This window comes from Oxyura jamaicensis, chromosome 20 (genome assembly GCF_011077185.1).
Source record: "Oxyura jamaicensis isolate SHBP4307 breed ruddy duck chromosome 20, BPBGC_Ojam_1.0, whole genome shotgun sequence".
Taxonomy (NCBI): Eukaryota; Metazoa; Chordata; class Aves; order Anseriformes; family Anatidae; genus Oxyura; species Oxyura jamaicensis.
Window position 1 is genome coordinate 15,276,704 of NC_048912.1, and position 11,140 is coordinate 15,287,843.

Sequence of the window (11,140 nt, forward strand, 5' to 3'; positions counted from 1 at the left end):
TCTGGCTTTTCATTTTCACAGCAGTGCGCTGAATATTAATCAGCCTAAAAACAGTGCTGTAGGCACTGCTGCAAATTACAGATTCTGCACTTGGTACTAGTTTGCTGTGTAATTTTTGCATGCAAGTCAACAGCAGGGGTTGGGCAAGCTAATTCTCCTTTGTGACCTGACTTTGCAGATAGCAGACATAACACTGAACTTGAGTGTCCCTGAAGCACCCTGATATCTTTATTAGAAATGCCACTGTGCATCAGTTTGTTTTCATGCCAGGGGTTCCTGTCAAGGAACCAGGCACCCTTCTCCTCCTCATTAACGTGAGGACTGCAAGCAGGGAAGCAGGGCTTTCCCCGCGGCGCCTGGCCCAGCCCGCTGTCCTGCCCCTGCCCTGCCTTGCAGCTTGCTCATGGGACCAGGGACTGAAACCCAGGCAGGGATGTCGCTGTACTTACGGAGGCTGCGGACCAGGCACTGTGGTCTGTGGGCTTCGGCAGGTGCGGGGATGCACAGGGAAAGCTCAGCCATCACCTAGAGCAATCTGGGCAAAAAACAGTAACTCCCCTGCTTTAATTTCCATCAGACTTTTATCAGGTGAAAGGAGGAGAGAAGACCTTGCAGGTGTCCAGCTGCCTGATGTAAGTACAAAATTATCATTAATTCAGGTGCTCGTTAGTGCCACTCTCAGGGCTGGTAGCAGCCATGCATGCAGGCAGCCCCTGCCGTGACCTACACGGATACATCCCGGGTCTGAAAGCTGTGAACGGTCACCTGGATGCACCAGCAAGCACCAAGATTCTGACACCCCCAGGGCGCTGTGTGCTGCGGCCTCTGTGCATGTCGGTGCGGGGCTGAACAGAGATGTGCCCCCTGCCCCAGCTCTGCTGGGAGCCGCGGCCCAAGGCTGCCCCAGCTTCCTTTCCTCTTTTCTCTTTTGGAAACACAAAACGCTTTGGAACTGCCTTGGCAAAGCATCCACCTGGCTGTACGCTCCGGGCACAGCAGCCGCTTTGGCCGAGCCCCACGGGGACAGGGCGGCTGCAGCGGGGCAGAGCCGTGCCGGACACACGTGCCTGTCCCAGAGCCATGCCCTCCAGGGGATGGAGCTCCGGAGTGCCGCGGCTGCTTTATGGGTGTGCTCCCATGCCCTCATACAAGGACAGGATTGATCTTTGGCTCCAGCGAAGGCACAATGAGAACATCCCAGCAGGCCAAGGCGTCGCAGCCCTGGGCAGTGTCTGCAGGAGCAGCTCCTGCCAGCCTGGTGAGGTGGTTTGGGTCCCCGCTCACACACAGCCTTGGAATAATGTGAAAGAATTCCCCTTCGCTTCCAGTTTTCTAAAGGAGGTCTTTCTAGCAGGGAAGGGAACCTGTCAGGCACGTGAGACACCGCGGAGCCTCCCTGCAGCCGGCACCAAGCTGTGACACAGCACCGCGTGCAGTCATTCTTTGCACAGTTCTCAGACCACGAGCGGCTGCTGCCAGAGGAAGATGGCAATGGCTTTGGCCATGCTGTGATTTCCCCTCTGCAGGCAAGCAGCTGAAGTTGTTTCAGTTAAACGATCATCTGCAGTGCTGTACTTTCTTTGCACTTTTGTCTTTTCCCCCGGTGAAAACAAGTTCCCAGATTTCCCCATTTCCCAGTGACGTTTGCAGTGTGGAGAAGAAGCTGCAGTGTCTCCAGCACAGGAAATGTTTGTCAGTGCTCTTGGTTCCAAAATGCCCCACTGCTGTGTTGACATTTCCGGTAAAATGCTGTTCTGAATCCCAGTTAATTGTTCGCTCTGGCGAGTTTTCCAGGTAAAACATCAAATTGCTGTTGGTCTCTGTGCTGGAATCAAGGGGCTCGAGGCAGTGTTTTTCCCTCCCGCAGCTACGTGGCTCAGTCTGTGCTCCTGCACTTAGCGGCTGCTCCAGCTTTCCCCAGACCCCTGAGCTGTGAGTCCAAGCTCCAGGTCCCGACCCCGCAACTGCAAAACAAGACCCCACATCACACATGCACACAACACTTTCTTTCCAAACCAGCTTTCATAAAGGTTCTGAGTGTTCCAGACCTGCTTGGCGCAGCCCATGCCAGCAGCGTATGTACTGCAGGGGAGCCTGGTTCTTCTGTGGCTGCGTCTGTGAGAGCTGCTGGGCATCTCCCTGGCTCCATGCAGGGCTTGCATGCAGGGGCCAAAGGGGGTAGAGAGAGTCCAATACGGCCGTCCGAATGAATGGCACCATCATGCCTCACAGGAGGCATTTTAATTACCCTATTGATTCATGTTCTTGAGAGCAACCACCACGGCACAGCTCAGCCCAGGATCAAAGCGATGCAGCGAGAGCAGGAGCGAGGCAGCCCGTGGCCATCCCGCTTCACCTCCAGCCCTCCCCTCCGGCTGGCATCAGGCTGGCAGGCATGGGGATGCTCCATGCACATCTCCTAACCATGCCTGATGGCTAAATAATGCAGCCAGTGCAGGAAAAACATCTGAAAATGTATGTGGAAGATACAGAGCCATTAATGAAAAACATCAGAAAACAGATATCAAGTAATGACACCACGACAAGAGCTTATTAATAGGGAAGTCCAAAGATAAAACTAATTTAAACCTGATGAGACAGGACACCTCATCTTCAAGAGAATGAGAAGTCAATAGTGAGCTGTCAGTAAAGGAAATAAATTGCTCACGAGGGAGGAGGAGAAGCCACAGGACGCCCAGGCCCCAGAGGATGGCAGGCACTCTGACAGGCTTGTGAGATACGCCGAATCCACAGCCCCCTGAAAAATCAGATATGCCACTCCACAGCAGCCCATCATTGAAATGCAGCCCGCAGCTCCAGGAGCGCCAGGAAGGCTCCTGCAGCGGGGAGGGACTGGCAGCGGGCAGAAAGCAGCAGGGGGCTCCCGGCGCGGGTGGGCTGAGCAGCCGGAGGGGCGGACGGACTGACGGCAGCGCTGCGACGCGGGGGACAGACGGCGCCGGGAGGTCCCAGCTGTCCCCTGCGCCTGGGACCACACGGGACTCCTGCTGCTGGCACCCAGAGCAGCCAGTTTAAGAAACAAGTGAACTACATTTACGGCTGATTTTAGAGATGGAAGACACTTTAGAAGTATTGCTGATGTTGCGCTAAATCCCTAAGGTCTACCCAAAAAAGCAAGCTCCAGAGACGGTGATGGAAAGCCAGCAAAGGCAAGCCCACGGGCCTCCAGCCCACAGCAGCAGCCCACAGTGGAGGACATGAGGTAGAAGTTCAGCTTTCCCAATAGCCAAATGCAAGGACATCTTCTGACATGCAATACAGAAATACGTAACACCTCTAGTCCCTGGGAGGAAAACCAAAACAAAAGTCCTGCTTTCAGGCAGTGTCAAATGACTAACAGCCTCCAAGGTCACTGTAAGCGCTTCCTAATGGATGCTTTGGTGCCTTAAAGCCTCAGCCTTCATTCCTGAGGCCTATAAAAACTAAGGAGGCAAGGTAAATGGTAAGCACTATGGCTCCTTGGGGAGTCTGTGCAGTGAGCATTATCACCTTCTCATCAAAATGTAAAACCCAGCTTTCCTCCTCGTTAGTCTCTCGCTCTTAAAATAATGATTGTAAAAAGACCACAGCTGCCTTCAAAGCTGGATGGAGCAGGGAGGGCACACCGAGGTCTGCATTTCTCACTTGGCAATAGGTGCTTGTGGGGAACAGGTCAAAACAAGCAGGGAAAGGCACTCGTCAGCCCCTTGATTTGTGAATTTGGGCCTAAGACACTTTCCCATGTGGAGGCAGGATAGCAGAACAACGTAATTGTCACCACCTCAAAACCCCCACCGATCAGTGCTGACCACGCAGATTCACTTCCATGAGAAGAGAATCAGCTCTGAGATAATCAGCAAAACATACGTGTTTCTTAAACTAAGGTCTAATGGAAATTCAGTGAACAGTGCTGTTTTCAAAGAGATTATATCCCAGATAGAGCTGAACAGGAGAGACTTTCTAGCAAAATGCCTACATGCTTATTTAAAAATTCTGCAAATTCGTGCAGTGACTGCTCTACTGAGTTGATCAGCTGTTCCTTCAAAATCTCTCTGCTCAGTCTTTTAGAATAACTTCTTTTAGTTGCATGATAATCAATACCAAAAGTTGTGATTCTGTCTCACGTCTCAGAAGAGTTTGCTTACAAGTGTAGGTTGCACACACATTTAGCAGGCCACGCTGGAATAGGACACAATGCAGCCACAGTTAACTGCAGGCTCTGATAAAAATAAGGAACTGTAAGATGCACTTATGAAGTTATTGGCCTTTTAAACTGGCATAACAATTTCTTCCCTCTCGTGAACCAAAGGGAAGGATGTACCGCAGGAAACGAGTACAATGCTGTGGCTAAAGATTGAACAGGCTAGAGAGATAATGCTACTGTGGAAGCTAGTCCTTCCAGTGCACTCCCCTAGGCCTGGAGACAGGGAAAACCTAGAATAAAATAACACCAGAGCAAGGGCAAGGCTGCATTACTTCAGCCTCAGATACAACAGATTTACCATCACTCATGCTCATTAAACATCATTTTATATTCCACAGTTTGGTGTTACATTCCATCATAAAGGCACAGTGCAAGTTCTCACTTCCCCCTTCCAAACATTTTGCAGTCGAGGAAGTTATTATTTGGAAGTTGTTATTCTCAACAATCTTGTTCTTCAAGTTGTTCGTCCCTTTGGCAGTTCTCCTACGACTCTCCAGCAGTTACTAGAGTTGTGTTTTCTAGGTTCTCCCAGTTTTTGCAGCTCCTAAATTCAGCTGAGCTATTAGGAATGATCTGCCCTGCAGACATAAATTGCTCAGGCTGGGCTGCATTAGAGGCCAGGCCTGCAGCACTTCAAGGGATTTGGCGCATCCATGCACAGCTTCCATCCCTTCTGTCTACAAACTTGCACAGATCTATAGGGGGCAGGTTGTAGCCAAAATGTCGATATACCTAATATGTATAGATAAAATACAAAACATCGCTGTTCCTGCCCCTTCTCCACCTGTCCAAACTTCGTTGTTTCTTCCTGGGGAGAACGTGCCACTTCTGAGTTATCCCTGCTGCCAGTGGATGATGTCAAGCTGTAGAGCAGCCAAGGGTGGTACGACAAAGCGGAACTCCCTTCAAGGTCTGAGAACTGGCAGAGGTTACCTGAAAGAAACAGCACAACATTCCTCAGGAACAAACAGGCTGAGGAGGATCCATTCTAATTTTAGGCTCTCTGGGCAGCAGCTCTTGTAAGAAACAGCACTGCGCAGAAAAAAAGAGCCTAAGGAAACAAGAATTACAGGCAGGTCACCTTCACCAAAACATAGTCCCCTGGCTGGGCTCTGACCAGAGCCTTGCAGCCTGCCGCATCCTTTATCTCAGCATCAGGGAAGATCACTTTGATGTTGCCATCGTTCCTCCCACACAACTCCGAGGCAGAGCGCTTGCTGGGCTGGAAGGAAGACAGGGAACATTACCTGCATGGCAATAGCTCTGATTCACTGCTGGGTTTTATTGTATCAGAAATTAATTGAGCACTATTGTCAGTATTAAAAGCCGTGTTCCACACTTAAGCATGACATGTAACAAAGTCCTATGGCCTGAGCTGTTGCTAAGAGCCACGCAAAGACAATGTTTGAAAGCCTACACTAATTCCGTGTTTGGCCAGAGACATGTCTCTGACCTCTCCCATCCCTTTTCAGGACTGCCAGTCCTTCAGAAAGGAGCCTCACCTTCACAAACGCCTGAAAGACCCACTATGTTGTTTGTGCATAGCTATCAAGCTGTAATTAATCAGTCTCATCCAGTCACCTCTTTAGAGCCTGTGCTATACAACATTCCCACTCTGGTGAGTTCCCCGATGCCTGCCTTTGTATTTGGACCAAGGATTTTAGAAGCAAAGTGGCTAAAGTTCTAAACCAAAGGGATTATGAGTTTACTTGGCACCACTTTTTGCTCAGCTCAGTGCTCTGGAATACCAGGCTGACCACTTAAGTGTGGGCATGTGGTCGTGGAGTCTCGGGATTGTGTGGGGAAAGATGACAAGTGACAGCAGAAGTGATGACTGTGGTCTATAGCCTAAGAGTCTCTGGTACAACAAGAGGGGAGAAGGACAACTCTTGTAGGCATGCTCACCCCTTCCACCAGCACCAGCTGAGACTGGCCGACCATCGCCTCATTCGCTTTTGCAGCCTCCTCTCGAAAGACAGCGATGAGCTCCGCCAGACGTCTCTGCTTTACATCTGCGGGCACATCGTCCTGCAGCCGGTGATACGCCCGGGTTTTCTGTAAAGAGACAACGCGAGTGCGGCTTTTCAACAACCAGACAACCGGAGACCAGAGCCATGTCTAACCCGCAGATGTACAGAGAAAAAAACTCTTCCTCGTCAGGTCTTGCACTCACCTGTCTCATGCTGTAAGCAAACAGGAAGCCTACGTTGTAGCGGACTTTCTGCAGCAAGGACAGGGTCTGCTGGTGATCTTCTTCTGTCTCCCCACAGAAACCCGCAATGAAATCACTGCTTAAACTCACTCCTGTCACGGAGACACAGACTTACAACTCACTCGAGGAAGAGAGGAACATTTCACTCAAGAAAGGACAGTAAGATACAGCTGTGCTGAGCTCAGATCAACCTAAAGGGAGTCCCTACCTGGAATGGAGTCACGCACATGGTGTACAAGCTCTAAGTATGCTTCCCTTGTGTATCTACAATGAACAACATGTGGATTTGCTGATCAGAAAACCCAGATATCGGTGAGGAGAAGGCAGCACCCTAAATCAGGGAGCAGCTCACAGGGCTCCCCATGGCCATCACTCACCCTCGTCGCATGGCCTCCAGGACTCGTGTGCTTCCACTCTGGGCTGGGAGATGAAGCTGTTTGCAGATGTTGTGGCGCTCCTGGATAAGCTGCAGGACCTGCGTTGGGCATTCAGGAGACAACAGCATAGACAGGTCAACTCTACCAGAATGCCAAAGCAGAGTCTCCCCCAGGTAAAATTCAGCAAATTGAAAACCTGCCAGCTTTAGCACACACATCCCCCTTCCCGGGAGCTGCCGTTCCCATTCTGTGACTCTCTGGTTCCCCTTGGGAAGGAAGCACAGCCCACATCTAACAGATCACAGATGCCTGCCTGCAAGCAGAGGTCCAGGTATTTATTTCACACTTGCCTCATCAGGAAAATCCTTGGGGTGTGGAGAAGTGAAACGGATCCTCATTTCTGGATCAATTCTGGAAACCTGGTCTAGAAGATGTGCAAAACGCAATCCTCCTGGCTTAGCTTTGTAGACAGTGCTAAAGCCACGACTGAGGACAGGGGCAGCAGCTGACTGAAACTGCACCTCAGACATATCCCGAAAGCTGTTGACATTCTGACCCAAAAGAGTCACTTCTTTCACCCCCTGTAAACAGAGAGGAAAAAAATATAACTATACAGGATGTCCAAGCTGCAACGGCAGCCATGGTTCTATTCTTACTTGAGGAAGAGTCCCCAGGGGGAACCCTCCCCTGCCCTGTCTGTCTCAGAGCATTGCAATGGAAATCAAACAGCAACTGGAGGAGCCCTGCTGCAACGTTACCTCCAGAGGTGAAGGCTGTGCCATCAGTCAGAGGCATCACTGAAAATACTTTCACTGAGAACCTGCCCGTGATTTGGGACAGGTGGGAAGCGAGCTCTGCCTCACCTGATCTGAGAGCATCTTCACTTCCTGCAGAATGGAAGCGATGGGGCGGCTCCTTTCGCGGCCACGGGTGAAGGGCACGATGCAATAGGTACACATGTTGTCACAGCCCCGCATGATAGATCTGCCGGGAGGTGAAGCACAGGTCACCATACGATCTCTCCAGAAGCGTCATCCACGTTGCATCCTGCCCTGCTTTGGCCTGGCCCAGCACTCCTGCCTTCAGCCAACTTACTTGTCTGCAGCACACACAGCACCAACTCTGAACGCAGCTTTGCAGCTTTCCCTTACACACCACTCCAATCAGAGCTGGCTTCTACTTGCCCCCTAGCTAACACCTCCTAATTTTCCACGCACATGTCCAAGAAACTCGGAAAGCAACTTATGGGATGCAGACTTGCACTGCAATCTGGCGGTGATGAAAGATCCTTCCGCACTCTGCTCCTAGAGAGGGTGACAACCGTCCCTCTGTACACTGTGGACACACTGAGCAGAATCGGACTTCACTGTTTGGGAATCTTATTGTCAAATCCAGACAAATGGAAATAAACCCCACAAAAAATACAACACACGGAGCATTAGGAGAGTTATATGTATCCTGGGACAGTACAGAGCAGAAGGCAGGGGATGAGACAGGCACAAACTCAGGAAGGCACAAATGTCAGTGGAACAGAAATCACTCGCAGCAACAGGCTTAGACAACCAACATTCTCCAAGGACAGTAAGAGAAGCCTGCAGCCAGCCAGGTCAGTCTCTCCAGGGCTCAGTCAGACAGCAAAGAGACAGCAGAGTCTAGTAAACTGGTGCCTCTGGGCTGCCGGGAGTGAGTGCGGCCAGGCATTGCCTGTTTTGGGTAGCTGCTGTCACCGGCATGTCTGTTCCTGACAGCAGTATTTCCAAACAAAAGCTAAACACAGAAACGTGCACAGAAAATAAGGTACTTACACAAATGCTGTTGTGCCACCTGCGCTGGTCTGGACAGGCAGAATATCTGCGTAGGTCTCATCTAGCGACAGCAGGACATTAGCAGCTTGCTGGCCAGACTCAGCCACGGCCAGCAGCCGAGGAAGGTCACGGTACGCATCGGGACCTGCCACAATATCGACTAGCTTCTCCCTGTGCAGAATCTCCTCCTTAAGCCTCTCAGCCATGCATCCTGCCACCAAAGGAGAAGGGTCCTCGTGATGAAGTGCCCACCCTCAGCCTGCCGCACCCCTTCGCTAGCTGCTTTCACCCTGCAGAAAAGGCTTGATGCCACCAGAATGGAAGAGGAAATGCAGCACAATGGGATGTGGCACAACAGCGTGTGCTCCCTGCCGCCGCGCAGCCCAGCAGGTACCTAGAATCCCGATGCGGAGAGGCCGGCGATCCTGGTGCCGCCGGGCTTTCAGTGCCTTGAGGTGCCGCAGGCGATTCCAGATAGCCTGCTCAGCCTTCTCCCTGGGAAACCAGGCAAAGAGGGGTTATTCCCATTGCTGCACTTCAACAGTCCTCCAGCCCAAAGCAGCTCAAGTGCTTTCAGGGGAAAATTGAACTAAAGACAGAGAACCAAGAATCATCCCCCTGATGGATCTAATGGCACACGGAAGTGCTTTTTGTGGTGTGTAGATTGTCTTGACTCCTCTGCTACCATTTTGCTTGCTTAGGAACATCAACACTTCAGAAACAACTCCCAGACTAAGCTTTTGCAGAGAAAAAGTCTGCCCTAGCCAGCAAATATCAGCTACCTTGCAAGAGACAGTGCATGTTCAACATCTGCATGCAAGAAAACCAAGCAAAGTTCTCTATATATTTATATCCCAGATATACCCTAAATGGATTTCCCAATTTTTTGTACTCCAGACCTTGTACTAAAGAGACAGGCACTTCAACCAAAGACAAGAGTCAAAAAGTAAGAAAATAAAAACCATACAAACACAAATGTGTGTCCCTCACTGCCCACGAGACATATACGCAGCGTACACTACCAAGGAGCTTTTTCTCACCATACAGTAATTAATTGTGCAATTAGCGTTATGTATGGTAACATCAACTAGCTCTAGCCTAAGCTAAATGGGCAGTTTCACATCTGCCTGCTGTTTCCATTACACAATGTATTTATAGCCTCAGTTTTCAAATTGCAATTCCTTTAAAAGCATCCAAAAAACAGTAGTGACAAAAGTTTCCTTACCTCACAGAACAGGTAACAAGCAGAATCACGTCTGCCTAGATTGAGGGTGACAGAGAAGGAAGGAGAAACTGTAAAAGCTGCACACATAACCTGAACAGGCAGAGCACAAAACTCACTTAACTTAGCAAAAAAAAGATGTGTCTAAAAATACTCTGGGTTTCAGTGACCAAAGTTGCAAGAAAACTTAGCAGAAAACAAGCAAAGCCTTCCACAAGACAGCAGAAGTAAACTCAGATAAAGGTAAGTCAGGAGCATCCCACTGTGTCCAATCTGCCCCCCAGCTGAGAGGGAACCCAGCAGTTTAAAGGTGAAAGAAAATAAAACAGCAACGACAGAAAAATCACCACCACCAACCTGCAGCTTTCTAGCAGGCTTGTTAAGTAGTTTGCTTTCCTGCACATAACTCATACTGCATTATCTTGAGCGGGACAGCACTCAAGATAAAACCTGGGACTTGGTGGTGGTGTGAAGCTCTCCCTGGCCTGCTTTCCAGAAGAGCTGCCAAGGCACCTCACCTCATCCACCTCCTTTGTCCTCGTGTAGCCGTTCTTTTGCAGGATCGCCCAAGCGATCTCTGTATCATTGACGTTCATCTGGCAGCCATAGGTCTCCAGGTACACTGCAACAACGACAGAGATGGGGGTGACACAGACGTCTGCCTTGAATCAACCTCATTTACAAGCTCTTTCTGTGATCTCCACGGGAAGGAGCTGCAGTCCCACAACAGGTGAGCTGCAGAAAAGGTACTTTTCCCTTCCAGCCTGCGCAGAAAAGGCAAGCCAAAAATAAAGGCAAGCTCTGCTAGCGGCACTGGGAAACCCGAGCGCCTCCAAGCACGTCCTTCCACAGAATCCAAGATCACCTAGGTTGGAAGAGACCTCCAAGACCACCGAGCCCAACCTCTGACAGACACTAACAAGCCCTCCACTAAACCACAGCACTAAGCTCCACATCTGAACGTCTTTTAAAGACACCAGAGGTCTGGACGGTGGCTAGCGGAGAGGCTGACGCTACCATCCCACGACACAGCACTCGGTGCAATGCACGCCCCTCTCCTCCGGGCGCTGCGGCCTGCAAGCTCTGCCACAGCCGCTGCGGGCACCCCGGGCATCACCCCGGGGCTGCCCGGAGGAACAACACGCTATCGCCCCGGCCGCACCGACCTCTGCCGGGCCCGGCGGCAGCGCCCCGCTCCGGCTCGGGCCGCGGCTCCCCGGCGGGTGGCGGCGGCAGGGCGGCGGCTCTCAGGAAGTGCCGCAGGTCCGGCCCCGCGGGCAGCTCGGCCCCGCGCCCCCCCGGCCGCTCGCCGGGCCCGCA

At 51.2% G+C, this 11,140-nt stretch overlaps 1 protein-coding gene across 1 annotated transcript; it reads right to left on the bottom strand.

Moving 5' to 3' along the window:
• Positions 1-4,506: 4,506 nt before the first annotated feature.
• Positions 4,507-11,140, bottom strand: CDK5RAP1 (CDK5 regulatory subunit associated protein 1; the record flags this gene model as incomplete). Its single annotated transcript, XM_035344162.1, has 13 exons — positions 4,507-5,137; positions 5,286-5,426; positions 6,110-6,259; positions 6,378-6,508; positions 6,625-6,680; positions 6,794-6,891; positions 7,144-7,374; positions 7,657-7,777; positions 8,599-8,809; positions 8,993-9,093; positions 9,824-9,858; positions 10,339-10,442; positions 10,987-11,140. Coding segments are annotated over 13 exons (1,608 nt in total), but the record flags the coding sequence as incomplete, so codon positions are not given.